At 45.7% G+C, this 27,361-nt stretch overlaps 2 protein-coding genes across 2 annotated transcripts in view; one reads left to right on the plus strand and one right to left on the minus strand.

Annotated features, from left to right (window-relative positions):
• The first annotated feature begins 1,072 nt into the window (after positions 1–1,072).
• Positions 1,073–11,929, plus strand: LOC122945499 (hatching enzyme 1.2-like). Its single transcript, XM_044304563.1, has 10 exons — positions 1,073–1,076; positions 2,649–2,699; positions 6,451–6,501; positions 6,605–6,760; positions 7,729–7,846; positions 8,588–8,766; positions 8,864–8,948; positions 10,122–10,273; positions 11,458–11,567; positions 11,690–11,929. The coding sequence occupies exons 1-10, from the start codon at positions 1,073–1,075 to the stop codon at positions 11,927–11,929; spliced, it is 1,146 nt and encodes a 381-aa protein (XP_044160498.1).
• Positions 11,930–13,088: 1,159 nt separating this feature from the next.
• The window catches only part of SYNGR3 (synaptogyrin 3), a 130,877-nt gene continuing 116,604 nt past the window's right edge, over positions 13,089–27,361 (minus strand). The window contains exon 4 of the mRNA XM_044304800.1: positions 13,089–13,838. Coding sequence (XP_044160735.1) covers positions 13,674–13,838 — 165 coding nt within the window. The 3' untranslated portion in view covers positions 13,089–13,673. The remainder of the gene's footprint in view (positions 13,839–27,361) is intronic.

A 27,361-nucleotide genomic window follows, 5' to 3' on the forward strand; every position in this document is an offset into this window, starting at 1 on the left:
TGTCGTCAATGGGTAGAGAGGAGAAAGCCACTGCTAGATACGGTGGCTGCTTATCTTGGTGGACCCCTCTGGTGGTAGGTTATAGGGGGCCTCTTGACTCTTCCCAGACGGCAAATGTTGGGGGTGGTAAGACCTGGAAACAATCTAGGCCTGGATCTAATGACATAAGGTTCTCTTCTCCTTTCTGTCAGATGCAGATTTGTCCCTGGGACCTTGTGTGACCACAAATGACCAAATACACCAATATTTACATCCTTCCAGGCCCAAATAGAGCAGGAACGGCCATGTATCTGTGGATTAGCATCCACACGTTCTCCATGACAACATTCTGACTGAAGTGAAGGGGCCATCTTGCCAATAGCATGTCTCTGTAGTGCAGCTTCAGGCTTTGAGCCTTCAACTTTAAGTGATCATAGAAATGAAAACATCATAAAAAAATGTATTTTTTTACAGTATTAATATGCCTTAAAGAGCTTTTGGTCCCCTTTAACATAAGTATTCTGATACCCCTCATCTGATAAACTATACTTGGAACTTCAAGCTTCGGTCTTGGGCTCACATCTGCTAAAAGTTTAAGGTGTAGAACATCTGGAGATGAATGAAGGCCTCATGAGTGCAACTATAGTAGACTGGCCAAAGGCCATAGATGCCAGCATTCAGGCTTAGCTTCAAGTAAGATGCCTATACACCTTCTATAGCTGTTGGCTGACATTTTTTCCACCAATCCTTCTTTCCCCTGATATCTGCCATGAGGGACAGGTTGGCAGACCCCAAGATAGTCAGCTGGCCCCACTAAAATCCTGGATTTGGCCTGACTTTATTCACATTTTTAGACACCTCAATGCGTTGCCTTTGTAAATAAAGGTAACGACCTCAAGCGCTTGCTGTGAAGATCAAATAAGTTGCTATTGTCCTCAGAACAAAGGACTGATACCCTGATACAATGGCAGAGCCTAGAGCCTCCTGTAGAAATATCTAATTATGCATTGAGTAGATAAAGGATTGATCCCAAAAAGAAAAGACGTTGGCATGGTCCATTGTTACTGTAGATACTAAGTATCCAAGTGGAAACATGGGTGTGTTGATCAGGTATATAAGGGCTAAGACAAGACCAAGTCAACTTGTGCACATATGGTCACTGAAGAACCTGTATAGACATCTCAAGAGCTTTACCATCAAGACAATGAAGAGTCTACTGCTGGCTGCCCTATGCTGTGCGTGTTTTGCATTTCCCACCCCAGTAAGTATTTTTTGGAAAATTAAGAATTTTTACATCAATTGTCTTCATGTTTGAGAAAATTTGAGGAACGTAGGTGATCTCTAGAAGACCCAAGAATCCGTTGCCCAATGGGGCTGACCATAACTGGGAAGAGTATGCAGCATTGGGTGGACTTGCTGGTGCATAGTGTAGACTCTCTTTGTATAAATCATTGGATCTAAAGCTGCCAATACACAAGACCACCTGGAGTCCTCCGCTGGACAGCATGAAATCGGTGACAGGTCCCCTTAAAGGGGTTGTCCAGCCGTAGAAAAACATGGCTGCTGTCTCCCACAAACAAAGCCACAGCTGTCCACAGGTTGTGTGTGTGATATAGCGGCTCAGCCTCACCCACTACAATAAAGGTAAGCTGCAATACCAATCACAACCCATGGACAAGTGTGGCGCTTTTTTTGGGACAGGATAGTTCTTTATCTGTCTGACCCTTTGTTTTCCACGTGATAAGCATCATCAAGTGTATTTGGCGGCCACTTATCTCCTATGTTTCCCAGTAATAACATGTCTGGTCACAGCTATATTATCTCTATAGGGAGTGCCTACAACGCCCCTCAGGGGAAACAGGGATGGTACAGTATAGTAAGATAGTTTATTTTTTACCTGTCCCATGCATTGTTTCCCCAGAGATAAGCGGCATTCAATCTGTCTGGCAGCGCTATCCCTATGCCCATTCACAGGGACTGCCATGAGGGGGAAACATTTATAGGATTGTGTGGTTTTTACTGGTCCTCTCGAAGATAAGCGGCATCATTCAGACGTTTCTGGTGGCCACTGATCTCCCTTCAGACAGAGGACATGCCCATTCACAGCTATCTATTGCTTACAGGGGCTGCTTGAAAAAGTAGGGTATAGTTTATTTTGTATCTGTCCTCTCTGAGATAAGCGGCATTAGACATGGCCAACAGCCGCTGATCTCCCTCCTTAGAAACAACATACCCATTCACATCTTCTCTTATGTCTATGGCTTGACTAATGAACTGGTATTTTTCGTGTATTGACAGATATTGCCTCAAAGGAAGAGAAGAGGCACAGAGGACGCCCCTATAAATGGTGAATGGATTGTGACTTTCTTTACATTTATGTTGTTATACAATATGGCAGCTGCTCCACCTTTCACCATGTTTGTCTAATCTGCCTGGCTATGGAGGTAGAGGCCTCCTTTAGTTCAGTCTATATGTGGCGATTACCTAGTCTTTGGTAATTTAGCTGCTTTGTTAGCAATTAGTTTTGGATGCACTGACTACCTGTAGAGCTTGTGGTGTGGGGGGCGGAACCTTGTAGGTAGCAGTGCTGCAGTATAAAGCATAGGGGAGGTACAGGGAATGTAAGCCTCTGATTAAATACTCATTACTCTTTATCTGTGGATTTGCAGACAGCAGACAGCCAGAAGTAAATAATCCATCAGAAGAATCCAGCGGTGACGGTAAGTTATGCGTTTCAAACTTGTATTAGCGACTTATAGGGCCTAAGAAGGAAAAGCTGCCCAGACTTCCCGACTGAGCTCAATATATTAAAATTAGAATAATTAAAAAAATTGAAAATTCAAAATGTAATTTATTTATTTTTTTGGAAAGTTTAAATGAAATTTGTTGACAGTCCTCTAGGTGGCGCTATTGCAGTTGTATTTGACCTGTTTTGCGTGTGCCTGCATGACATGAAGTAGTACACGGAGCGCAGCGTCAGGAGGCCTCAGATGGAGAACAATGAGGCCTCTCCGACATCTCCCGTATATTTAGCACATCCTGAGCAATAATTGATTTCTAGATAATGATCTGATTATATAAAATGTTAATGAAAGCTCCCCACAAACATGTCAGCAGAATGCTCCCCACAAACACTGTCAGCAGAATGCTCCCCACAAACACTGTCAGCAGAATGCTCCCCACAAAGACTGTCAGCAGAATGCTCCCCACAAAGACTGTCAGCAGAATGCTCCCCACAAACACTGTCAGCAGAATGCTCCCCACAAACACTGTCAGTAGAATGCTCTCCACAAACACTGTCAGCAGAATGCTCCCCACAAACACTGACAGTAGAATGCTCTCCACAAACACTGACAGCAGAATGCTCCCCACAAACACTGTCAGCAGAATGCTCCCCACAAACACTGACAGCAGAATGCTCCCCACAAACACTGTCAGCAGAATGCTCCCCACAAACACTGTCAGCAGAATGCTCCCCACAAACACTGTCAGCAGAATGCTCCCCACAAAACACTGTCAGCAGAATGCTCCCCACAAAACACTGTCAGCAGAATGCTCCCCACAAACACTGACAGCAGAATGCTCCCCACAAACACTGTCAGCAGAATGCTCCCCACAAACACTGTCAGCAGAATGCTCCCCACAAACACTGTCAGCAGAATGCTCCCCACAAACACTGTCAGCAGAATGCTCCCCACAAACACTGTCAGCAGAATGCCCCCCACAAACACTGCCAGCAGAATGCTCCCCACAAAGACTGCCAGCAGAATGCTCCCCACAAAGACTGTCAGCAGAATGCTCCCCACAAAGACTGTCAGCAGAATGCTCCCCACAAAGACTGTCAGCAGAATGCTCCCCACAAAGACTGTCAGCAGAATGCTCCCCACAAAGACTGTCAGCAGAATGCTCCCCACAAAGACTGTCAGCAGAATGCTCCTCACAAAGACTGTCAGCAGAATGCTCCCCACAAAGACTGTCAGCAGAATGCTCCCCACAAAGACTGTCAGCAGAATGCTCCCCACAAAGACTGTCAGCAGAATGCTTCCCACAAACACTGTCAGCAGAATGCTCCCCACAAAGACTGTCAGCAGAATGCTCCCCACAAAGACTGTCAGCAGAATGCTCCCCACAAAGACTGTCAGCAGAATGCTCCCCACAAACACTGCCAGCAGAATGCTCCCCACAAACACTGTCAGCAGAATGCTCCCCACAAACACTGTCAGCAGAATGCTCCCCACAAACACTGTCAGTAGAATGCTCCCCACAAACACTGACAGCAGAATGCTCCCCACAAACACTGTCAGCAGAATGCTCCCCACAAACACTGCCAGCAGAATGCTCCCCACAAACACTGCCAGCAGAATGCTCCCCACAAAGACTGACAGCAGAATGCTCCCCACAAACACTGACAGCAGAATGCTCCCCACAAACACTGTCAGCAGAATGCTCCCCACAAAGACTGACAGCAGAATGCTCCCCACAAACACTGTCAGCAGAATGCTTCCCACAAACACTGTCAGCAGAATGCTCCCCACAAACACTGTCAGCAGAATGCTCCCCACAAACACTGTCAGCAGAATGCTCCCCACTCACTGTCAGCAGAATGCTCCCCACAAACACTGTCAGCAGAATGCTCCCCACAAACACTGTCAGCAGAATGCTTCCCACAAACACTGACAGCAGAATGCTCCCCACAAACACTGTCAGCAGAATGCTCCCCACAAACACTGACAGCAGAATGCTTCCCACAAACACTGACAGCAGAATGCTCCCCACAAACACTGTCAGCAGAATGCTCCCCACAAACACTGTCAGCAGAATGCTCCCCACAAACACTGTCAGCAGAATGCTCCCCACAAAGACTGTCAGCAGAATGCTCCCCACAAACACTGTCAGCAGAATGCTCCCCACAAACACTGTCAGCAGAATGCTCCCCACAAAGACTGTCAGCAGAATGCTCCCCACAAAGACTGTCAGCAGAATGCTCCTCACAAAGACTGTCAGCAGAATGCTCCCCACAAAGACTGTCAGCAGAATGCTCCCCACAAAGACTGTCAGCAGAATGCTCCCCACAAACACTGTCAGCAGAATGCTTCCCACAAACACTGTCAGCAGAATGCTCCCCACAAAGACTGTCAGCAGAATGCTCCCCACAAAGACTGTCAGCAGAATGCTCCCCACAAAGACTGTCAGCAGAATGCTCCCCACAAACACTGTCAGCAGAATGCTCCCCACAAACACTGTCAGCAGAATGCTCCCCACAAACACTGTCAGCAGAATGCTCCCCACAAACACTGTCAGCAGAATGCTCCCCACAAACACTGACAGCAGAATGCTCCCCACAAACACTGTCAGCAGAATGCTCCCCACAAACACTGTCAGCAGAATGCTCCCCACAAACACTGCCAGCAGAATGCTCCCCACAAAGACTGACAGCAGAATGCTCCCCACAAACACTGACAGCAGAATGCTCCCCACAAACACTGTCAGCAGAATGCTCCCCACAAAGACTGACAGCAGAATGCTCCCCACAAACACTGTCAGCAGAATGCTCCCCACAAACACTGTCAGCAGAATGCTCCCCACAAACACTGTCAGCAGAATGCTCCCCACAAACACTGTCAGCAGAATGCTCCCCACAAACACTGTCAGCAGAATGCTTCCCACAAACACTGTCAGCAGAATGCGCCCCAAAAACACTGTCAGCAGAATGCTCCCCACAAACACTGCCAGCAGAATGCTCCCCACAAACACTGCCAGCAGAATGCTCCCCACAAAGACTGTCAGCAGAATGCTCCCCACAAACACTGACAGCAGAATGCTCCCCACAAACACTGTCAGCAGAATGCTCCCCACAAAGACTGACAGCAGAATGCTCCCCACAAACACTGTCAGCAGAATGCTTCCCACAAACACTGTCAGCAGAATGCTCCCCACAAACACTGTCAGCAGAATGCTCCCCACAAACACTGTCAGCAGAATGCTCCCCACTCACTGTCAGCAGAATGCTCCCCACAAACACTGTCAGCAGAATTCTCCCCACAAACACTGTCAGCAGAATGCTTCCCACAAACACTGACAGCAGAATGCTCCCCACAAACACTGTCAGCAGAATGCTTCCCACAAACACTGACAGCAGAATGCTTCCCACAAACACTGACAGCAGAATGCTCCCCACAAACACTGTCAGCAGAATGCTCCCCACAAACACTGTCAGCAGAATGCTCCCCACAAACACTGTCAGCAGAATGCTCCCCACAAACACTGTCAGCAGAATGCTCCCCACAAAGACTGTCAGCAGAATGCTCCCCACAAACACTGACAGCAGAATGCTCCCCACAAACACTGTCAGCAGAATGCTCCCCACAAAGACTGACAGCAGAATGCTCCCCACAAACACTGCCAGCAGAATGCTCCCCACAAACAGTGCTGTCATATCCTAAAAGTGTATCACTTGTTTTCTGCTTACAGATACCGGGATGGTTCCTGGCTGGTTTGACAGAATTTCTGCCGTCAACAATGGTAAGGGTTAGCGGGTGTCACTCCGTTTTCTTGTCACTTTTTGATACCATTAGTGATAACGCTCCATCATTCCCCTCTACTCAACCCGTTTTTTTCCCAACAGCCTCCTTTGTCAATGGATCATTTGTAATCCGAAATTTGGACATTGCTTTTCCCATTGGAAGAAGAACTACACCACTCTGTCAGTACAATGCTTGCTTGTGGCCGGATTCTCCAGATGGATTCGTGTACATCCCTTACACCATATCCAGTGATTTCGGTAATGAGTGCATCAACGCCTATCTGTTTCAAGAAAGTGTCCTGATGGGGGTCATAGGAGTTATCAGTGGTCCTTTCTGACTTGTACAGGCCCCCGTTGTTTGAAATAAAAGCTCTGCTGGTATTTCTGCAGAGATAAGCGGTGTCATACGTGTCTCCAACCCGCTGATTAAAAAAAAGGTGCTCTCGACAAAAGTCGAGAGTTTTTTTGTTTTTTTTTGACAGCTTTCTTAAGTCTTTGGGCTTTTTTGCATTTAACATTGTAACAGTGATCCGCCCCCGCTTAGCCCAAGTTTTACCCTGCTACGCCCACGCTTAAGCAGGAGCACACTGCTTATTGAAAATGCACAAAGAAATAGAAGTAGCTGTCAAAAGAAAAATTCATCCTCAATTTATACCCCCGTTCAACTATGTTCATTCCCTGGCCACTTATAGGGCCACAGCGTAGTATACTGCAATATACGTTGCCCATATGGCAGCTTTACCCGAGCGGAAATTGACACCGAGGTGCGGATTCTAAATTGGAAGTATGTCAATTTTGCCTATGCCTGGCTACTTTACCTTTTTGCTTTGCGGCAAATCTAATTCGAAATCCACATGTGGATTTTGCAGTGAATTTTCTGCTGCATGTGGATTTTCGGATTACGGATTTTACATGCGGATTTTGGCATATTTTGGGCAGAATCCGCTCCAATTGTTTTCAATGTTTCAAATGTAGTTCATACGGAATTTTTTTCTGGATTGATTTAAAAATAAATAAAAAGGAATGTATGTTCATTCTTGGGGCAGATGGTGGGAATTCCCATTGAAATCAATGGAAGGGCTATAAAAAGCATAGAAATTGGCACCCCAAAAAAACCAAAACAATTCAAACAGAAAGCCGCCTGGAAAACAACGCAAAAAAACACCTCTACTTAGAGGAAAGCAGCTTCTAGGTGACGTACAATGTAATTCTGCTCTTTTCCTCAGGCACCTATGAAACAGCCGTAATTGCAGCCGCCCTAAATGACATTGGGGACACCACCTGCATACGCTTCATACCTCGGACATCAGAGACTGACTACATCACCTTTGCATCTCTTAGCGGGTACGTATAAATATAAGTAGGTCATTCCAGTCATTATTATTCTATAATAATCAGGACACAGTATAGACTAGGTCATGTTCTTAAAGGGGTCATAAAGCTTATTGCAAGGTGATCCCATCGATCATCTGTAATCTGTGGGGAACCTGCTAGTGAACATTCAGATTCCCTGCAGAACCCCCACAGGGGTAATGAAGCATTGCACAGTTTCCATTGAAATCAAGTTGCTATCTTTTTTAATGCATGGATATCTGAGGTCCTCCAGTGGCCCTCTTCTCATTTTTGGATAATAGATGAGGGTCCTCAGTGATGGAGTCCACTTCTTGGGGCCAAAATCAGTTTTCTAATGACTCCTATGATATGTGAAAACCGGGCAGCTGGGAACTCCAGTTGGAGCTATGTACGCTCCTGTCATGGTAGTGGTCCTCACTGTTGGACCATTGTGACTCTCACAACGTGTCTACTTGACTGGCTGATGGGTTTACAGTTGGCGGTTAAGGTTCAGGGTTGTCATTAGGCACGGTCAAGACAGATGTAGTGAACCACCATGATTTGGAGATACGTACCTTGATCTTGGTTTGTACAAGAACATAAGATGGATAGCATGGCATGGCCGCCTTAAGACGCCAACACCTTGGCTGGTGGCATGGCAGGGCTCAGGCATTAGATCTTCTGAGAACTGGTCCCTACCACTCTTATGTTCCTAACCATTTTTCCTCTTCCAATCTATGTCTTCTTCGGCAGGTGCTGGTCTTCAGTGGGTCGCATCGGTGGTCAGCAGTTCATCTCCCTACAGAGACCAGATTGTGTCTGGTCAGGCGTTGTCACTCATGAAGTTCTGCATGCTTTAGGTCTTCAACATGAACATGTGAGAAATGACAGAAATGACTATGTACAGGTTCAGTGGAAAAACATTCATGCGGGTATGTTACACGTCACATGACTGGATTGTGAAACGCATATCATCTCCCTTATATAATCTACATGAAAGTTGAGTAACCTAACAATCTCTCATTACAGAAAATCTGGGTAATTTTTATATTGCTCAAAGCTATAACCAAGAACTTAGCCTCTATGACTACGGCTCCATCATGCACTATTCAAAGTGAGTCCATGCATCATCTGTATCCATGTGTTTGTTGTTGGCTGCCTGCGTTCTGCAATGTAAAGCTATATGGGACTTCTCCAGACATCTGTCATTGGTGGAGATATATATCTCTATACCCATTAGACAGGTTCAGCCAACTTGCATCTAATGTGAATGGCCTATCCTCAGGACCTAGGCTATCCATATGTGATCGCTGGAGGTCCACCCCGAACCACCACGAGGAGCTGTTCCTAAGTTGCTCTGGCAGCAGAGCTACACGGCTGTGCGGTGGACAGAGCTGGTTTTTGGAGCACTGCACAATGGACGGAGCTGTGTCGTTCCGGCACTGGAACTACTGGAGAACAGCTAATCGGTTTGCGGTGCCGGGAGTCAGACACCCACCAATCAGATATTGATAACCTATCCTGAGGATAGGCCATCAGTAGTTAAATCCTCAACAGCCCCTTCAGGGTTTGGTATGTAGGTAAAAGCTTGAAGGGTGCCCCCTTAACAATAGCAGCATGGTGGTTAGCACTGTTGCTTTGCAGCGTAGGGTCCTGGGTTTGCATCTGACCATGGACCACATCTGTATGGAGCTTAAATGTCCTCCCTGAGGCTGTGTGGTCCTGTTTCTTCCACATGAGTTTCCTATGATATTGACTCGACTCTGTGTGCTTGAGATGTGACTTAGCCCTCATGCACACGACCGTTGTTGTCTTCCGTTCCGCAAAATGGGGTTCCGTTGTTCCGTGATCCGTTTCCGTTTTTGTTTCCGTGTGTCTTCCTTTATTTTTGGAGGACCACAGACATAAAGGAAAGTAAAAAAAAAGTCTAAGACAAGTTTGCCATGCAAATGATAGGAAAAAAACGGACGCGGACGCGGATAACAGTTTTGTGTGCCTCCGCGTTTTTTAGCGGTCCCATTGACTTGAATGGGTCCGCGAACCGTTTTACGCAAAAATAATAGGACAGGTTATATTTTTTGACGGACTGGAACCACGGATCACGGACGTGGATGGCAAACGGTGCATTAGCCGAGTTTTCAACAGACCCATTGAAAGTCAATGGGGCCGCAGAAAATCACGAAAAACAGACACGGAATAAAACAACGGTTGTGTGCATGAGGCCATATGCGGATTGGTTCCAGAGCTGTCGATCAGGTTATGCTCACATATTCATCTTCTCACCCAGAACGGCCTTTTCCATCGATGGTGTTCTGCCGACCCTGATTGCTATACCCGACAGCACTATCCAGCTAGGACAAGATTTCTCCATGAGTGAACTGGACATCGTAAAGCTTAACACCCTATACAAGTGCAATAAACCTCCGATCAGATCTGCAGGTAAAGACTGAGTGGTCTCCAAAACTGATCCTCTGGGTGGAACAGGGGTGTTTCATTACATAAACAGGTAGCTATAGGCAGGGGTAAACCACCAACGAGGCCAGGTGAGGCGGGTGACTCAGGCGGCAAGACCTAGAGACACGTGGGGGCAGTGGCAGGGCTGTGGGAATATCTCTCTATATTCAACTGTATCGGGGTTGGGCGCCGCTTAAATTTTAGCCTCAGGCAGCAGAAAGGCTAGGTGCACCCCTGGCTATAGGTCTGCAGAGAGTGGCGAGGCAATGTTATTTTGACCCTTTTAGGTAAAGAGTGTTGGGTTGGGCTTTTAGAAGTTTTCTGGGATTATCATATTGATGATCTTATCAATATGAGATTTGTGGGGGTCCCCCGCCGATCAGCTTCAGTGAGTGCCGCGCCTCCTCACTGTTTACCAAGCACAGTGCTGTCCATTTGATAGTAGTCGTGCTTGGCATTGCAGCTTGGCCTCATTAATTTGAATGGGACTGAGCTGCGCCTAGGCCACGTGACCAATGAATGTGACGTCACTGACATAGGAAGAGGTGTAAGCGCTCACCGCTCTCTGCGGCCTCTTCAATCAGCTGATCAGAAGGGGTCCCCCACCGATCTCATATTGATGACCTCTACTGAGGATAGGTCATTAATATGATAATTCCAGAAAATCCCTTTAACTATGCCTGATCCTTTTGTTCTCAGAGATATCTAGAGGCAACTTACCGCCGCCCTGTTATTCACAGCACATGGCCGAGCATGTACTGTATGTTCATGAGTGGATCAGGAGAGATAGCCGTTGGCTTAACGAGTGTTCAACCAAGAGTTATCTTTACTCGTGGAGGACATCCAGTCTGTGAGTGGAATCTTGGCCAAAAAAAGAGAATAAATATAATTCACTAACTTATCTGTGTTTTTTTTCTTCTGGCACAATTTATCACCACACCAGGAGCTCCCAGCAGAAACCCCACAAAACCCCCTAGCACCACCACCAGCACTACTACCACAACCACCAGGTCCACCAAGACTATGACCAAAAAACCAACCACAACGAGAACTACTACCACCACCACTACCAAAATGTCCACATTTACCGGTAAGAAGACCATTCCCTTTCAATAATTTCAGTCCATACGTGTCATCCTGGGTTTATAAGGTTATATTATATCTTACAGGGTGTGGAGGGACACTGACTGGATCTTCAGGATCTTTTGCAACTCCAAATTTTCCAAACAATTACCCCAATAACGTACGCTGTCACTGGAATATTACCACCAACATACAGGTAATGACATGGCTTGTATTCCCCACATTGAAGGATGGGAACCTTACTCCTCCCTTTAGTCATCGGGGTCATAATTGTCCGAAATGTCAACCAAAATTTTTGCTTCTATCTCCTTGTTTCAGTTCACCATCACCTTCACAGACATTGACATCGAGGGCGACGGTAAAAGATGTCCATTCGACAAGCTGAAGATTTATAATGGATGGGATTTCAATACCTTGTATCAGATGAACGACCTCTGTGGGAAGAATCTCCCCTCACCCATCACTTCCTATACAAGGTCAATGCAGTTTGTCTTCACCAGTGACTCAAGCATTGTCGGGAAAGGATTTCGGGTGGTCTACCAAACCGTTCAGAATTAGCTCCGACCATCTGAGGATCAGTTAATGGTAGGTCCTTCAGTAGCTTGATGAGTTTAATGGATCGTGTGGTATTGTGGCTCTGCGCCATTGAATAGGACTGAGCTGCAATAGTGTGGCGCTGTTTTAGGAAGAAGTAAGCATCCATGTTTTTCTAGTCCTGGACAATCCCTATAAGGTACAGGTTGTCTTTCTTTAGGATCCTGAAGACAGACAGCCTCTTCCACTTACATAGGCAGATGGGACTTCAATCCTTTCCCCGTTTCATGCCACCATCTTCCATCGTCCCTGTCAGAAGAGAATGGCAACTGACACTTGCCAACTACTTTTTAGGATGGTCCAAAGGGATATGGTGCCCCCTCTACCCATAGAAGCTCATAGCAACTTCCATTGTGATCAATGGTAACTAACAAATAATCGTTTCTGGTGGGTGCAGCAGCCGGACCCCTGGTGATCAGCCTGATGTTGGGGCAGCAGGTGCCTACTGGGTGGACTACCCCTTTAAGTAAACCACATTTCACACGTTAACTTCCTGTATTTCCCTTTCTTGCAGTGTAATCTTTGGAAAGAGAAGATTCTTCAACCAAAATTCCCGCATCGCTCCGAACCCATCATGAGAAGCTGAACTTGATTCTGCCATCGTGAATTTCATGCATTTGTCGTGTTTTTCTGTGCATTGTAGCTATCATTCATGTTTCTTTCTCTATGTAGATAAAATATTATTTGTATGTATCCCTTGTATTGAGTTTTTTTTTTTTTTTACTGAATCCATTTGTGGCAGAGGGGCTAACGTGTCCTGTGACCACTGCTACCTCTACAGCCCCCTCGTAGGTAAGCCCTGTGTAATGCATACAGATTTTTACATTATTTTATAGTTGTATAACTCCATATGCCCTGAGCTCCCTCTAGTGGTGGCTTTGGGCAAAAGCTACGCAGAGGAGACAGTTTGTATTACATATTTATAGAGCTGTTCTTCTGATACAGAACTCCAAATCCCAGGCATAGACACAGAGTCAATTCATATAATTCATCACTAGGGGGAGTTTACCGCATACAGATTTATTATGAAGTTCAATATAGATGTTGTATGCCCTGAGCTCCCTCTAGTGGCGGCTTCAGGCAAAAGCTATGCAAAGGAGACAGTTCATAATACATATATATAGAGAGAGCTGTTTTTCTGATACAGAACTTCAAATCCCATGCATAGAAAGAGAGTCAATTCATATAACTCATCACTAGGTGGAGTTTACTGCATACAGATTTATTATGGAGTTCAATATAGATGTTGTATGCAGTGAGCTCCCCCTAGTGGTGGCTGCAGGCAGATAAAATTTCATCATCTCAAATTAAAATAAGCTCTGACTGATATGAAAAGAAACTCAGCAGAGAATTTTGGATCTATTTTGACTAGAAAAACAAAAAGGTGATGACGGCATTTTTTCTTCTTTTTTTTTTCTTAAAAAATTCAATACGTGCATTCTGCCGAACAAACAAGAAAACGACTTTATTGTCTAGATGGGGAACATTCATTAAAAGCCAATACAATACACAAGTTCCAATCTGCTGGTAACTTAGTGACCAGGATCAGTTTTGGAATGTATGAACGTACATATGGAGCGTTGGATGTGGGCTATAGTGTGGACTTCGAGGAATTGGTGATAGCCGGCAGCAATGGTCTGTCATAGGTGACTGAAGGAAAGTCCATATGAGCTTTGAAGTCAATGTCTGAATCTTTCTTGGTCTGAGTTTATAAATCAGCGTTGGGGTCTTTGGCCTCGATCCTGAGTCTGCCGGGCCGCAGCTGTGAACGGGACAGGAACTGTAGTGCGGCTCTGCAGAGGACTTTATAGGAGATCTGTCTGAAGTCTTCGCAGCCTATCCATTCAGACATCCTGGGCTTGGAATACAATGGCTGCGGAGACAGAAGGGGTCAAATTTAAATATTGCCATACTTTCTACTTAAATGGCATCTGTCAGCAGTTTTGCTGAGAAAAATGAAGTTTTGATATATGCAAATGAGCCTCTAGGAGCAACGGGGGCGTTGCCATTACACCTAGAGGCTATGCTCTTTCTGGAACTGCCACGCTCTCTACTCTTTGACAGGGCCAGGTGTGATGATGTTTTTCACTGCCTGATCCTGTCAATCAAAATGTAGAGGGTGCGGCAGTTGAAGAGAGAGCAGAGCCTCTAGGTGTAATGGTAACGCCCCCGTTGCTCCTAGAGGCTAATTTGCATATATTAAAACTTCATTTTTCTCAGCAATGCGGGCATATATGAACATGGCACCAACACAGATGCCTTCAGCTGCCAAGCGCACATGTAGCAGGTCAGCCAGTGTCATAGGGACAAAACTGCTGACAGATGCCCTTTAACTTCATTGAAAGGAGCTAAACCACAAGCAGGTGCGCCGCTTTCAAAATTAAAAACCATGGCCGTAGCCAGAGTGGTTTCTGCCACTAAGTACACAGTAGAACTTGCCTTTGCAATACCGCTGTGTGAACAGGGCCTTAGGTTTCTAAACATTTTCAGCTTCTGCAAGTAACATAATGTATGACATGAGTACAATGAGTAGTAAGGTATTAGACAGTATCGTGGTGGGGGCTCATCTTTGCCAAAAATCCCAGCATGCTCTCCTACAAACGGCGGTTGTCAGATTATTTATAACAGTAGTCGTCACGGTGTGACTGGAGAATATAATGATCGCTGTGAGTAAAGAGAAATGGTTTAATGTTATACTATATCCTAATCATTTTATCATCTCACAGACAATTCCCCAGCGATAGCGGCAGCTCATTACAGCACTCAGTCTGAAGAGGTCATCAATTACTATGTCAGGCATATCCAGAGCTCCCTGGTGCATCATCCAGAGCTCCCTGGTGCATCATCCAGAGCTCCCTGATGCATCATCCAGAACTCCCTGGTGCATCATCTAGAGCCCACTGGTGCATCATCCAGAGCTCCCTGGTGCTACCCGACATGAAGATTATTAAAATAAATCTATTAAAATAGATTGTGCCTGTATTATGGCAGCTCTGCCAGCAATGAGGCTTTACAATGCAGGGGGCAGAGATCTAATCATTAGCAATTCTATGAGAATTTAACTGATGCCTGTTATTTGGACTCTTCCTCACTGCACCAACATTACTATTCCTCACTGTTCCACTATTACAGGTGCTCTTCAATTCATCTCCATACCACTATTATGGGTTCTGCTTCACACTGGCCTCATCCCCACTGCACCACTATTATAGGTGCCCTTCCTCACTGAACTACTATTATGGGGCTCTTCCTTACTACACCACTAGTATAGGTTCTGCTTTTCACTGGGCATACATTATTACCACTCATCCCACTGCTTCACTATTACAGGTGGTCTTCCTCACTGAACTACTATTATGGGTGCTCTTCCTTACTACACCAATTTAATAGGTGCCCTTCCTCTCTACACCTCTAGTGTTCTCACTGAACCAACATTATTGGTACTCATCCCCATTGCACCACTATTATAGGTGCCCTTCCTCACTGAACTACTATTATGGGGCTCTTCCTTACTACACCAATGTAACAGGGGCTCTTCCTCTCTACACCACTAGTATAGGTTCTGCTTTTCACTGGGCATACATTATTACCACTCATCCCACTGCTTCACTATTACAGGTGGTCTTCCTCACTGAACTACTATTATGGGTGCTCTTCCTTACTACACCAATTTAATAGGTGCCCTTCCTCTCTACACCTCTAGTGTTCTCACTGAACCAACATTATTGGTACTCATCCCCATTGCACCACTATTATGAGTGCTCTTTCTCCCTGAACTACTATTATGGGTGCTCTTCCTCACTGCTTCATTCTTATAGGTCCTCTTCCATACTGAACTACTATGATGGGTGGTTTTTCTTACTGTATCACTATTATATACACTTTTCCTCTTTAAACCACTCTTATAGGTTCTATTTATTACTGTGCCAATATTATTGGTACTCTTCCCCACTGGATCGCTATTATAGATGCTCTTCCTCATTAAACTACTATTACTGGTGCTCTTCCTTACTTTATCACTATTATAGGTACTCTTCCTCACTGTAACAACATCACTGCTCTTCCTTGCTGGATCACTAGTAAAGGTACTCCACTTGAATCTACTACTATAATAGAAACATAGAATGTGTCGGCAGATAAGAACCATTTGGCCCATCTAGTCTGCCCAATATACTAAATACTATGGATAGCCCCTGGCCCTATCTTATATGAAGGATGGCCTTATGCCTATCCCATGCATGCTTAAACTCCTCCACTGTATTTGCAGCTACCACTTCTGCAGGAAGGCTATTCCATGCATCCACTACTCTCTCAGTAAAGTAATACTTACTGATATTACTTTTAAACCTTTGCCCCTCTAGTTTTAAACCTTTGCCCCTCTAAATGGTTGCTTTTACTCGCTGGATCACTGAAATAGGTATTCTTCCTGATGGGGCCACTATTCTAGGCACTCTTCTTCACTGAATCACTATTACGAGTACTCTTATTTACTGTACCAGTTTATAGCTACTCTTTTTTACTGATCAATCATTCTAGATACTGCATGTCGCAGTACAAACATTGCTGCTCTTCCTCACTGCACCACTATTGCAGGTACTTTTCCTCAGTATTTATTTAATGGTACTCTATCATATGTACTCAGCTTTTTATTATACCACTGTACCCGTATGATGAGTTCTCTTTCTTATCAGATCACCATGACACATTTTCATCACTGAACCACTCGTCTACATTTCATCTCTTCCTCATTGTTCCAATATCACTACAAATATCATAAGAAGAAACATAGTTCATTTCTACATTTTCTTCTTGGCTACCCTTCTCGCTGTACCACGGTTAGAACCTCTCTCTCACCGAACCTTTATTTAAAAAAACTCTTCCTCACTGTACCCATATCTAAATGGAAAGTAGTATTATATATCATCAGAGATCTTGTTGTACTAATGTCACCATTGCACATTCTCACTGCGTCATCATTGGCACAGCTTTTTTTTTCTCTTTCTTTTGATCTTCCTTCTCACTGCACCGATATCATTCTCCTTTCTACCACTATCATGGTTGCTTTTTCTCACTGCACCAATAAAATGACTGCTCTTACTTAGCATTCCAACTGCATTCCTGTCCTTCCTTACTACCTCAGTGTCACTAGTAGCTTTATAATTTTCACTCTGCTTCATTGTACCAGTATCACCTGCGCTCTTGCTCACTGAGCCACTTTAACTGTTGCTCTACTTTGCTAATATACTGTAACTTCGCTACATTCTCTCATATTGTATTATGCATTTTTATGCCGCTGGTTCTATGTAGTTTATATACGGAATTAATAATCATATGACATGGCAAATTGCGGATTCGCAAAACACGGATGGCATCCGCGTGCATTCCACAATTTGCGGAAAGGCACCGACAGCCATTAATATTAGGCTACATGCACACGACTGTTGTTTTGATCCGCATCCGAGCCGCAGTTTTTGGGGCTTGGACGCGGACCCATTCACTTCAATGGGGCCGCAAAAGATGCGGACAGCACTCCGTGTGCTGTTCGCATCCGTTGCTCCGTTCCGTGGTCCGCAAAAAATATATAACCTGTCCTATTCTTGTCTGTTTTGTGAACAAGAATAGGCAGTTATATTTATGGCTGTCCGTGCCATTCCGCAAATTGCGGAACGCACACGGACGCCATCCGTATTTTGCGGACCGCAAAACACTCAACGGTTGTGTGCATGTAGCCTAACTGCCTTCTAGGACAGGTTATATATTTTGTTGGCGGACCACGGAACGGAGCAACCGATGCGGACAGCACATGGAGTGCTGTCCGCATCTTTTGCTGCCCCATTAAAGTGAATGGGTCCGCATCCAAGCCGCAAAAACTGTGTCTCATATGCGGACCAACAACGGTCGTGTGCATGTAGCCTAACTCTTGAACAAACAGCTTTGCTATATCCGATATGCTCAGCTCTGGCTGCATATAGATCTACCACTGGTTCAGCTCCTAGAACAATATGGTTGCCCTGTGGTGGGCACTGAACAGTGCTGGCATCTGCGGGCATTGCGCGCCCACCTATTAAGGGCTACATATTGATTTTTACAGTGACCTCTGCTTCCACCCAACTTTACAAGAAACTAATCTTAGATGAGACTGAATCCATTCTTTTTGTGCAGGCAGCACCACCCTTGTCTATAGGTTGAGTCTGGTATTGCAGCTCAAGCTAATGATGCAATACCAGGCACAGCCTATGGACTGAGCGGCATTGGGTGGTCATCTTATTGTGGACATATTGGTTGACACCCAGATTTGTCAACCCCTTTAAACAAATGTTACCTGCTTGTCTGTAGTAGTGGGTGTTCTCCATGGCTGGGGATATGACCTGTTCTCCTCCTGCAGATGAAGGAACATGGACAAGATATCCTCTCCACTGGGTCTTCTCTCCTGTGCGGACTCTTTGGAACTCCTTAAATGTCTATCTTGGTTCCTCGTCTTCCTCTGCCCATCTTCCAGGCTCCTCACTACTTCTCCTGGCTCTTTTGTGATCCAAGTCTCTTCTGGGCTCCTTTTTCCTTCTCCTGGCTTCATACGGAACTCCATGTTCTCCTCAAGATCCCGTCTTTCCTTCTCCTCTGGGTTCCTGGTCATCTGGCTCTGGACTTCCGGACTTCCCTCTTCTCCCAGGTCATTGTACATGTCTTTTTCTAGCCTCTTCTCATCTTGGACTTCATTGACATTTCTCTCCTCTTCAAAGCTCCTCAGCCTGTTCTCTTCCATCAATTTCTGTATTAACCTCTTCTCTCCTGGATCTGGGGATAACTGAGGTCCTGTACCTTCCCCAATCCAGGGTGTTTTTAATAACCCTGTGTTCTCTTCTTCCCTCTGCTGGATGACCGCCCAGGGGTTTACTTTAGCATCTCTTTTCCATAAGTAAGGTGAGCGGCGGACCCCTATGAGGAGTCCTGAGGCTCTGCCCACGGTGTGGTACCTGGGACTGGCAGAGTGCTTGTACCAGGATGCTCCTGGACAGGGTGCAACTAGAAGTAGGGTCCCTAAAAACCAACAGCTGACAGAGCTCATCAACCAGCCCATAGTCTACCTGTCCAAGACGGGAAGAGAGGAGTTTATTCTGAGTGTCCTCCTGGACTGGTTAAACTGGTATGAGATGAGGAGAAGTACAGGCAAATGTGTTCTCAGGTTCTGTATGGAAGAATGAGGTCTAAGCCTGCTGTAGTCCTCTGAAGTCAGCCTGGAGATGTATCAGATCTGTAACGGAGTCCCTTGTTCCTCCTTATATACAGAGACATATGGGGGGGGGAGTCATCACATCATCACTGAAATAGCACTTCAAGGGGAGGGGGAGGTCGCCCAGTGCAGAACGTTCGTTCCTATTATCCCAAAAATATTGCAACTGTGCAGGACATGGTGGGGGCTGCTACATAGAATATTTCATGGTCAAAGCTCCTGAAAACTCTCCAAGTGCCAGTGTGTCCCCTGTACTCCAAGTGCCAGTGTGTCCCCTGTACTCCAAGTGCCAGTGTGTCCCCTGTACTCCAAGTGCCAGTGTGTCCCCTGTACTCCAAGTGCCAGTGTGTCCCCTGCACTCCAAGTGCCAGTGTGTCCCCTGTACTCCAAGTGCCAGTGTGTCCCCTGTACTCCAAGTGCCAGTGTGTCCCCTGTACTCCAAGTGCCAGTGTGTCCCCTGCACTCCAAGTGCCAGTGTGTCCCCTGCACTCCAAGTGCCAGTGTGTCCCCTGTACTCCAAGTGCCAGTGTGTTCCCTGTACTCCAAGTACCAGTGTGTCCCCTGTACTCCAAGTGCCAGTGTGTCCCCTGCACTCCAAGTGCCAGTGTGTCCCCTGTACTCCAAGTGCCAGTGTGTCCCCTGTACTCCAAGTGTCAGTGTGTCCTCTGTACTCCAAGTGCCAGTGTGTCCCCTGTACTCAAAGTGCCAGTGTGTCCCCTGCACTCCAAGTGCCAGTGTGTCCCCTGCCCTCCAAATGCCAGTGTGTCCCCTGCACTCCAAGTGCCAGTGTGTCCCCTGTACCCCAAGTGTCAGTGTCATTAACCACCCCAAGTGTCAGTGTCATTAACCTGCACCCCAAGTGTCAGTGTCATTAACCTGCACCCCAAGTGTCAGCGTCATTGTCCTGTACCCCAAGTGTCAGCGTCATTATCCTGTACCCCAAGTGTCAGTGTCATTATCCAGTACCCCAAGTGTCAGTGTCATTATCCTGTACCCCAAGTGTCAGTGTCATTATCCTGTACCCCAAGTGTCAGTGCTTCATTATCCTGTACCCCAAGTGTCAGCGTCATTATCCTGTACCCCAAGTGTCAGCGTCATTATCCAGTACCCCAAGTGTCAGTGTCATTATCCTGTACCCCAAGTGTCAGTGTCATTATCCTGTACCCCAAGTGTCAGTGCTTCATTATCCTGTACCCCAAGTGTCAGCCTCATTATCCTGTACCCCAAGTGTCAGTGTCATTATCCTGTACCCCAAGTGTCAGTGTGTCATTATCCTGTACCCCAAGTGTCAGCGTCATTATCCTGTACCCCAAGTGTCAGTGTCATTATCCTGTACCCCAAGTGTCATTATCCTGTACCCCAAGTGTCAGTGTCATTATCCTGTAGCCCAAGTGTCAGCATCATTATCCTGTAGCCCAAGTGTCAGCGTCATTATCCTGTACCCCAAGTGTCAGTATCATTATTTTGTACCCCAAGTGTCAGTGTCATTATCCTGTACCCCAAGTGTCAGCGTCATTATCCTGTACCCCAAGTGTCAGTGTCACTATCCTGTAGCCCAAGTGTCAGCGTCATTATCCTGTACCCCAATTGTCAGTGTCATTATCCTGTACCCCAAGTGTCAGCATCATTATCCTGTACCCCAAGTGTCAGCGTCATTATCCTGTACCCCAAGTGTCAGCGTCATTATCCTGTACCCCAAGTGTCAGCGTCATTATCCTGTACCCCAAGTGTCAGCGTCATTATCCTGTACCCCAAGTGTCAGCGTCATTATCCTGTACCCCAAGTGTCAGCGTCATTATCCTGTACCCCAAGTGTCAGTGTCATTATCCTGTACCCCAAGTGTCATTATCCTGTACCCCAAGTGTCAGTGTCATTATCCTGTAGCCCAAGTGTCAGCGTCATTATCCTGTAGCCCAAGTGTCAGCGTCATTATCCTGTACCCCAAGTGTCAGTATCATTATTTTGTACCCCAAGTGTCAGTGTCATTATCCTGTACCCCAAGTGTCAGCGTCATTATCCTGTACCCCAAGTGTCAGTGTCACTATCCTGTAGCCCAAGTGTCAGCGTCATTATCCTGTACCCCAATTGTCAGTGTCATTATCCTGTACCCCAAGTGTCAGCATCATTATCCTGTACCCCAAGTGTCAGCGTCATTATCCTGTACCCCAAGTGTCAGCGTCATTATCCTGTACCCCAAGTGTCAGCGTCATTATCCTGTACCCCAAGTGTCAGCGTCATTATCCTGTACCCCAAGTGTCAGCGTCATTATCCTGTACCCCAAGTGTCAGTGTCATTATCCTGTACCCCAAGTGTCAGTGTCATTATCCTGTACCCCAAGTGTCAGTGTCATTATCCTGTACCCCAAGTGTCAGTATCCTGTACCCCAAGTGTCAGCGTCATTATCCTGTACCCCAAGTGTCAGTGTCATTATCTTGTACCCCAAGTGTCAGCGTCATTATCCTGTACCCCAAGTGTCAGCGTCATTATCCTGTACCCCAAGTGTCAGTATCATTATTTTGTACCCCAAGTGTCAGTGTCATTATCCTGTACCCCAAGTGTCAGTGTCATTATCTTGTACCCCAAGTGTCAGCGTCATTATCCTGTACCCCAAGTGTCAGCGTCATTATCCTGTACCCCAAGTGTCAGTATCATTATTTTGTACCCCAAGTGTCAGTGTCATTATCCTGTACCCCAAGTGTCAGTGTGTTATTATCCTGTACCCCAAGTGTCAGTGTCATTATCCTGTACCCCAAGTGTCAGTGCGTCATTATCCTGTACCCCAAGTGTCAGTGTCATTATCCAGTACCCCAAGTGTCAGCATCATTATCCTGTACCCCGAGTGTCAGTGTCATTATCCTGTACCCCGAGTGTCAGTGTCATTATCCTGTACCCCAAGTGTCCGTGTCATTATCCTGTACCCCAAGTGTCAGTGTCATTATCATGTACCCCAAGTGTCAGTGTCATTATCCTGTACCCCAAGTGTCCGTGTCATTATCCTGTACCCCAAGTGTCAGCCTCATTATCCTGTACCCCAAGTGTCAGCCTCATTATCCTGTACCCCAAGTGTCAGTGTCATCATCCTGTTCCTCAAGCATCAGCGTCATTATCCTGTACCCAAAGTGTCAGTGTCATTATCCTGTACCCCGAGTGTCAGTGTCATTATCCTGTACCCCAAGTGTCGGTGTCATTATCCTGTACCCCGAGTGTCAGTGTCACTGTCCTGTACCCCAAGTGTCAGTGTTATTATCCTGTACCCCAAGTGTCAGCGTCATTATCTTGTACCCCAAGTGTCAGCGTCATTATCTTGTACCCCAAGTGTCAGTGCTTCATTTTCCTGTACCCCAAATGTCAGCGTCATTATCCTGTACCCCAAGTGTCAGTGTCATTATCCTGTACCCCAAGTGTCAGTGTCATTATCCTGTACCCCAAGTGTCAGTGTCATTATCCTGTACCCCAAGTGTCAGTGTCATTATCCTGCACCTTGAGGGTCACTTTCTCATTGCTCTGGAGCACAGACATCAGTGCCCACGGTCTTGTCATCCTCCCTACAGACATCTATATGGCGGTGACTGGTTATGTCTGTCCACGTTCTTCGGATCACTTATGTCCTCCGTACAGTAGATGACAAACCCCATGGCTTGTCAGCTGTGAACAATGACTTCCAGGAGATGTAGCAGTGTGCACTCGGCGCAGGCTTCAATGCGTTCCTCTAGACAATACCACTTGGTAATTACACAGGTTGATTTGTAATTCCTTCTATTGTGGTTGACAATCTGAACACATGTAGAAAACCTCATTATGCTGCAAACAAATAGGTCTGCGCCTCTCTATCTAATAAGAGAAATTATCTCTGAACGTTAAACTTTACAGCGAGACAAAAGATGGCAAATCCAGCAATAAAACGCCTCTAATTACTCATGGTAATGAAGCCGGATTGTTCGAAATGTCAGCCACATAATACCAGATCATTTACTACATCACAGACAGCTCAGGCTAAATAATACCCAACCGAAAAGAAGACGCTGCGAAGAGTTCTGCAACTTTCTAACATACTTTGTGCCTCCATCTGGCACCGTTTTCAAGATCTCTGCTTGCTGTCTGCCTGACCCCCCATCTTTCCTGACCTGATTTATGTAATAACAATTCTGGAGCATCTTTTCTTAGAATTCTCCACTATGCTGTTCCTCTGTTAATCCTCCTGGAAGTGTATGACTAAGTGATAACTGCAGTTTTTCCTATTCCTCTTGTCAAAATGAAGCGTCTGTCAGGACTGATAGGACAAGGCCAGATTGTGTAGGGCCACTCTCCATTGACAATGGGAATGGTAACCCCCAGTTGGAGGTCTAGTCATACGCTTCCAAGAGGAATAACAGAGGAACTGCAGAATCTTGAATTTCTATTTCATGGGAATCTGGCAGGGTCATTCAATAGACTGCTGTCCTGACCATGTCCTGCTCATACAGCTGCTGTCTGTTACAATGTATCAGCCTACGGACAAATATTATACATACTTAGGGCTCATGCACAAGAAAGTATGTTCTTTCCGTGTCCGTTCAGACCGTATACGAAACCATTCATTTTTTCCGTGTGCATTCCGTTTCCGTATGTCCGTATTTCCGTTCCGCAAAAAAATAGAACATGTCCTATTATTATGCGCATTACGGAGAAGGATAGGACAGTTCTATTAGGGGCCAGCTGTTCCCGTCACCTGTATTTATTTCGGATCCGTTTTTTTTGCGGACCGCAAAATACATACGGTCGTGTGCATGAGGCCTCATATAGACAAAATACAACCGTAAATCTCTGTGTATGATTTCTGTCTCTACATGAGACTCTACTGAGGTCCACATGTCATCAAAGTTCTCATGGTCTCCTATATTGTACTTAAAGGGGTGGCCCGTTTTAGACAACCCCTTTTAGTTACAAGAGTCCCCAGATAAGCTAATCACAGGGTGTCCACAAGCTTGAGAAATGCTCCAGCATAGAGCCGAAAAACGTCGCATGTCCTGTTTGGGTAAATAAAGATTTTTTGGAGTGCTGCCCATTTTTTTCATTTCTATCCATTGGATTTGCTTATATCCTCATTGGGCTAGTTGCATCCTCTTGTTTGCATCAGAGACGGTGCTGCCACTTCTTTTCTTTTTTATATATATATATATATATATATATATATATAACCTGTTGTTGTAATACTGCCAGAGATGATCAAGAAGAAGTGTCAGTGTATTATGCAAGTAGGGAGAGATCCGTAAATAAAGCATATCCAGGTGGGGAGAAGTCAGTGGGATGCTGCCCGACAACCACTTCTCCCTGTGCCTGGCTTTTATTAAAACTCTCTTCTCTGAAATAATGCAGGATTTGAGAATGGAACACAGCTCTTTGTAAAGCCTGTCAGTAGTTCATGCTTCCTATGGTTAGGGTAGCACGACGTTGCTGACAGGCTCCCTTTAAATACCACCATAAAGTTTACTAAATAAGACTGCCATATAGTACCCGCATAACACTGCCATGTATTTCCCACTCAGTGCCCAAATAAAATTGTCATAGATGCCTAAATACCTATATACCGCCACACAGTACCAACATGGCCAAATTTACTGTTTCCAAGTTTGGCTGGCGGAGGGCGTCTGAAGTCCCTGCACCCCAAAAATTGGGGTCGGCAAGAGAGAAACGGTCTGTGTATGTCGGGTTTAGACATATCAGAGAGTGACTGAGACCCCTGATGAAGCCGAGTTATTACAGTATGTGGTGTAGCACTCGGGGGCTAGTGTTTGTGCACATGATAGTACACAATTGGGATGACTAAGAAGATGTCAGGAGCTTCCAAGAATTCTATGTATTTTTGGAGAGGTAGGAACCCTTTCATTGCCGGACACACAGGAAGTCTAACGCTCCTTCCCCGTGGCGCTGATCCTCCCACGGGTTAATGTGCCGCCAATTACCCCATTCAGTGTTCTGACTATTATTGTAAAGGTGACGGCGTGCACCCGGCAAAGTGCACTCTCACAGCTTGTTCCCTGCTATCTGCGGCTCCACGGCACACCGCCCACTTGATGAATTTCATCGGAGCCATTTCACACCAGTTAATACGATTGTTACGTAATTGACCCGTCTTTTTTTTGGGGGGGGGGGGGGGGGGGGTGGAAGGTGAAGAGGCTTGCAATAAAGAGATAGGAGTCTATGGGGAAAAACATGGCTGCTTTCTTCACAGCGCCACACCTGTCCGCAGGTTTGGTTGGCTATTGCAGCTTATCTCCATAGAAGTGAATTGGGCTGAACTGCAAAACCAAACGTGACCTGTGATCAGGTGTGGCGCTGCTTTGGGCTAAAATCTGCAGTGTTTTACTAATCCTGGACATCCCCAACACTACACCACTACTATTAAATATTGTTTAGCAGGTGCAAAACAAATCATCATATACCAAATAAAATAGTGTCAAAAACTGTGCATTCTGAAATTTGCATCCAAAGTCAGAGTGGAAAACTCACAGATTTTGGAGGCAGATTCACAAACTGATTTTTCTGACTGTACTGTGTGAACATGATCGATTAGTCAGAGCCTAGTTAACTCTGGAGGACCCAGCATGTCAGTGCATTACACAGCCAGCCCATTGGTTTCAATGGAAGCTGTGTAATACTTCATCTCACCTGTGGAGGTGCTGTAGGGAGATGTAACACTTGCTTTTAGGTGACCAATTGCTATGGGTTCTATGTACAGTACAGACCAAAAGTTTGGACACCTTCTCATTCAAAGAGTTTTCTTTATTTTCATGACTATGAAAATTATAGATTCACACTGAAGGCATCAAAACTATGAATTAACACATGTGGAATTATATACATAACAAAAAAGTGTGAAACAACTGAAAATATGTCATATTCTAGGTTCTTCAAAGTAGCCACCTTTTGCTTTGATTACTGCTTTGCACACTCTTGGCATTCTCTTGATGAGCTTCAAGAGGTAGTCACCTGTATTGGTCTTCCAACAGTCTTGAAGGAGTTCCCAGAGATGCTTAGCACTTGTTGGCCCTTTTGCCTTCACTCTGCGGTCCAGCTCACCCCAAACCATCTCTATTGGGTTCAGGTCCGGTAACTGTGGAGGCCAGGTCATCTGGCGCAGCACCCCATCACTCTCCTTCATGGTCAAATAGCCCTTACACAGCCTGGAGGTGTGTTTGAGGTAATTGTCCTGTTGAAAAATAAATGATGGTCCAACTTAACGCGAACTGGATGGAATAGCATGCCGCTGCAAGATGCTGTGGTAGCCATGCTGGTTCAGTATGCCTTCAGTTTTGAATAAATCCCCAACAGTGTCACCAGCAAAGCACCCCCACACCATCACACCTCCTCCTCCATGCTTCACGGTGGGAACCAGGCATGTAGAGTCCATCCGTTCACCTTTTCTGCGTCGCACAAAGACACGGTGGTTGGAACCAAAGATCTCAAATTTGGACTCATCAGACCAAAGCACAGATTTCCACTGGTCTAATGTCCATTCCTTGTGTTCTTTAGCCCAAACAAGTCTCTTCTGCTTGTTGCCTGTTCTTAGCAGTGGTTTCCTAGCAGATATTCTACCATGGAGGCCTGATTCACACAGTCTCCTCCTAACAGTTGTTCTAGAGATGTGTCTGCTGCTAGAACTCTGTGTGGCATTGACCTGGTCTCTAATCTGAGCTGCTGTTAACCTGCGATTTCTGAGGCTGGTGACTCGGATGGACTTATCCTCCGCAGCAGCGGTGACTCTTGGTCTTCCTTTCCTGGGGCGGTCCGCATGTGAGCCAGTTTCTTTGTAGCGCTTGATGGTTTTTGTGACTGCACTTGGGGACACTTTCAAAGTTTTCCCAATTTTTCGGACTGACTGACCTTCATTTCTTAAAGTAATGATGGCCACTCGTTTTTCTTTACTTAGCTGCTTATTTCTTAACATAATACAAATTCTAACAGTCTATTCAGTAGGACTATCAGCTGTGTATCCACCTGACTTCTCCACAACGCAACTGATGGTCCCAACCCCATTTATAAGGCAAGAAATCCCACTTATTAAACCTGACAGGGCACACCTGTGAAGTGAAGACCATTTCAGGTGACTACCTCTTGAAGCTCATCAAGAGAATGCCAAGAGTGTGCAAAGCAGTAATCAAAGCAAAAGGTGGCTACTTTGAAGA

Source organism: Bufo gargarizans, chromosome 8 (genome assembly GCF_014858855.1).
Source record: "Bufo gargarizans isolate SCDJY-AF-19 chromosome 8, ASM1485885v1, whole genome shotgun sequence".
Lineage (NCBI taxonomy): Eukaryota > Metazoa > Chordata > Amphibia > Anura > Bufonidae > Bufo > Bufo gargarizans.

Bases quoted from the DNA above. Each gene is read 5' to 3' on its own strand.
- LOC122945499 (XM_044304563.1), top strand. The intron at 6,761-7,728 runs GTAATGAGTGCA...TCTTTTCCTCAG, and splicing joins CACCATATCCAGTGATTTCG to GCACCTATGAAACAGCCGTA. The intron at 8,949-10,121 runs GTGAGTCCATGC...CTTCTCACCCAG, and splicing joins TCCATCATGCACTATTCAAA to AACGGCCTTTTCCATCGATG.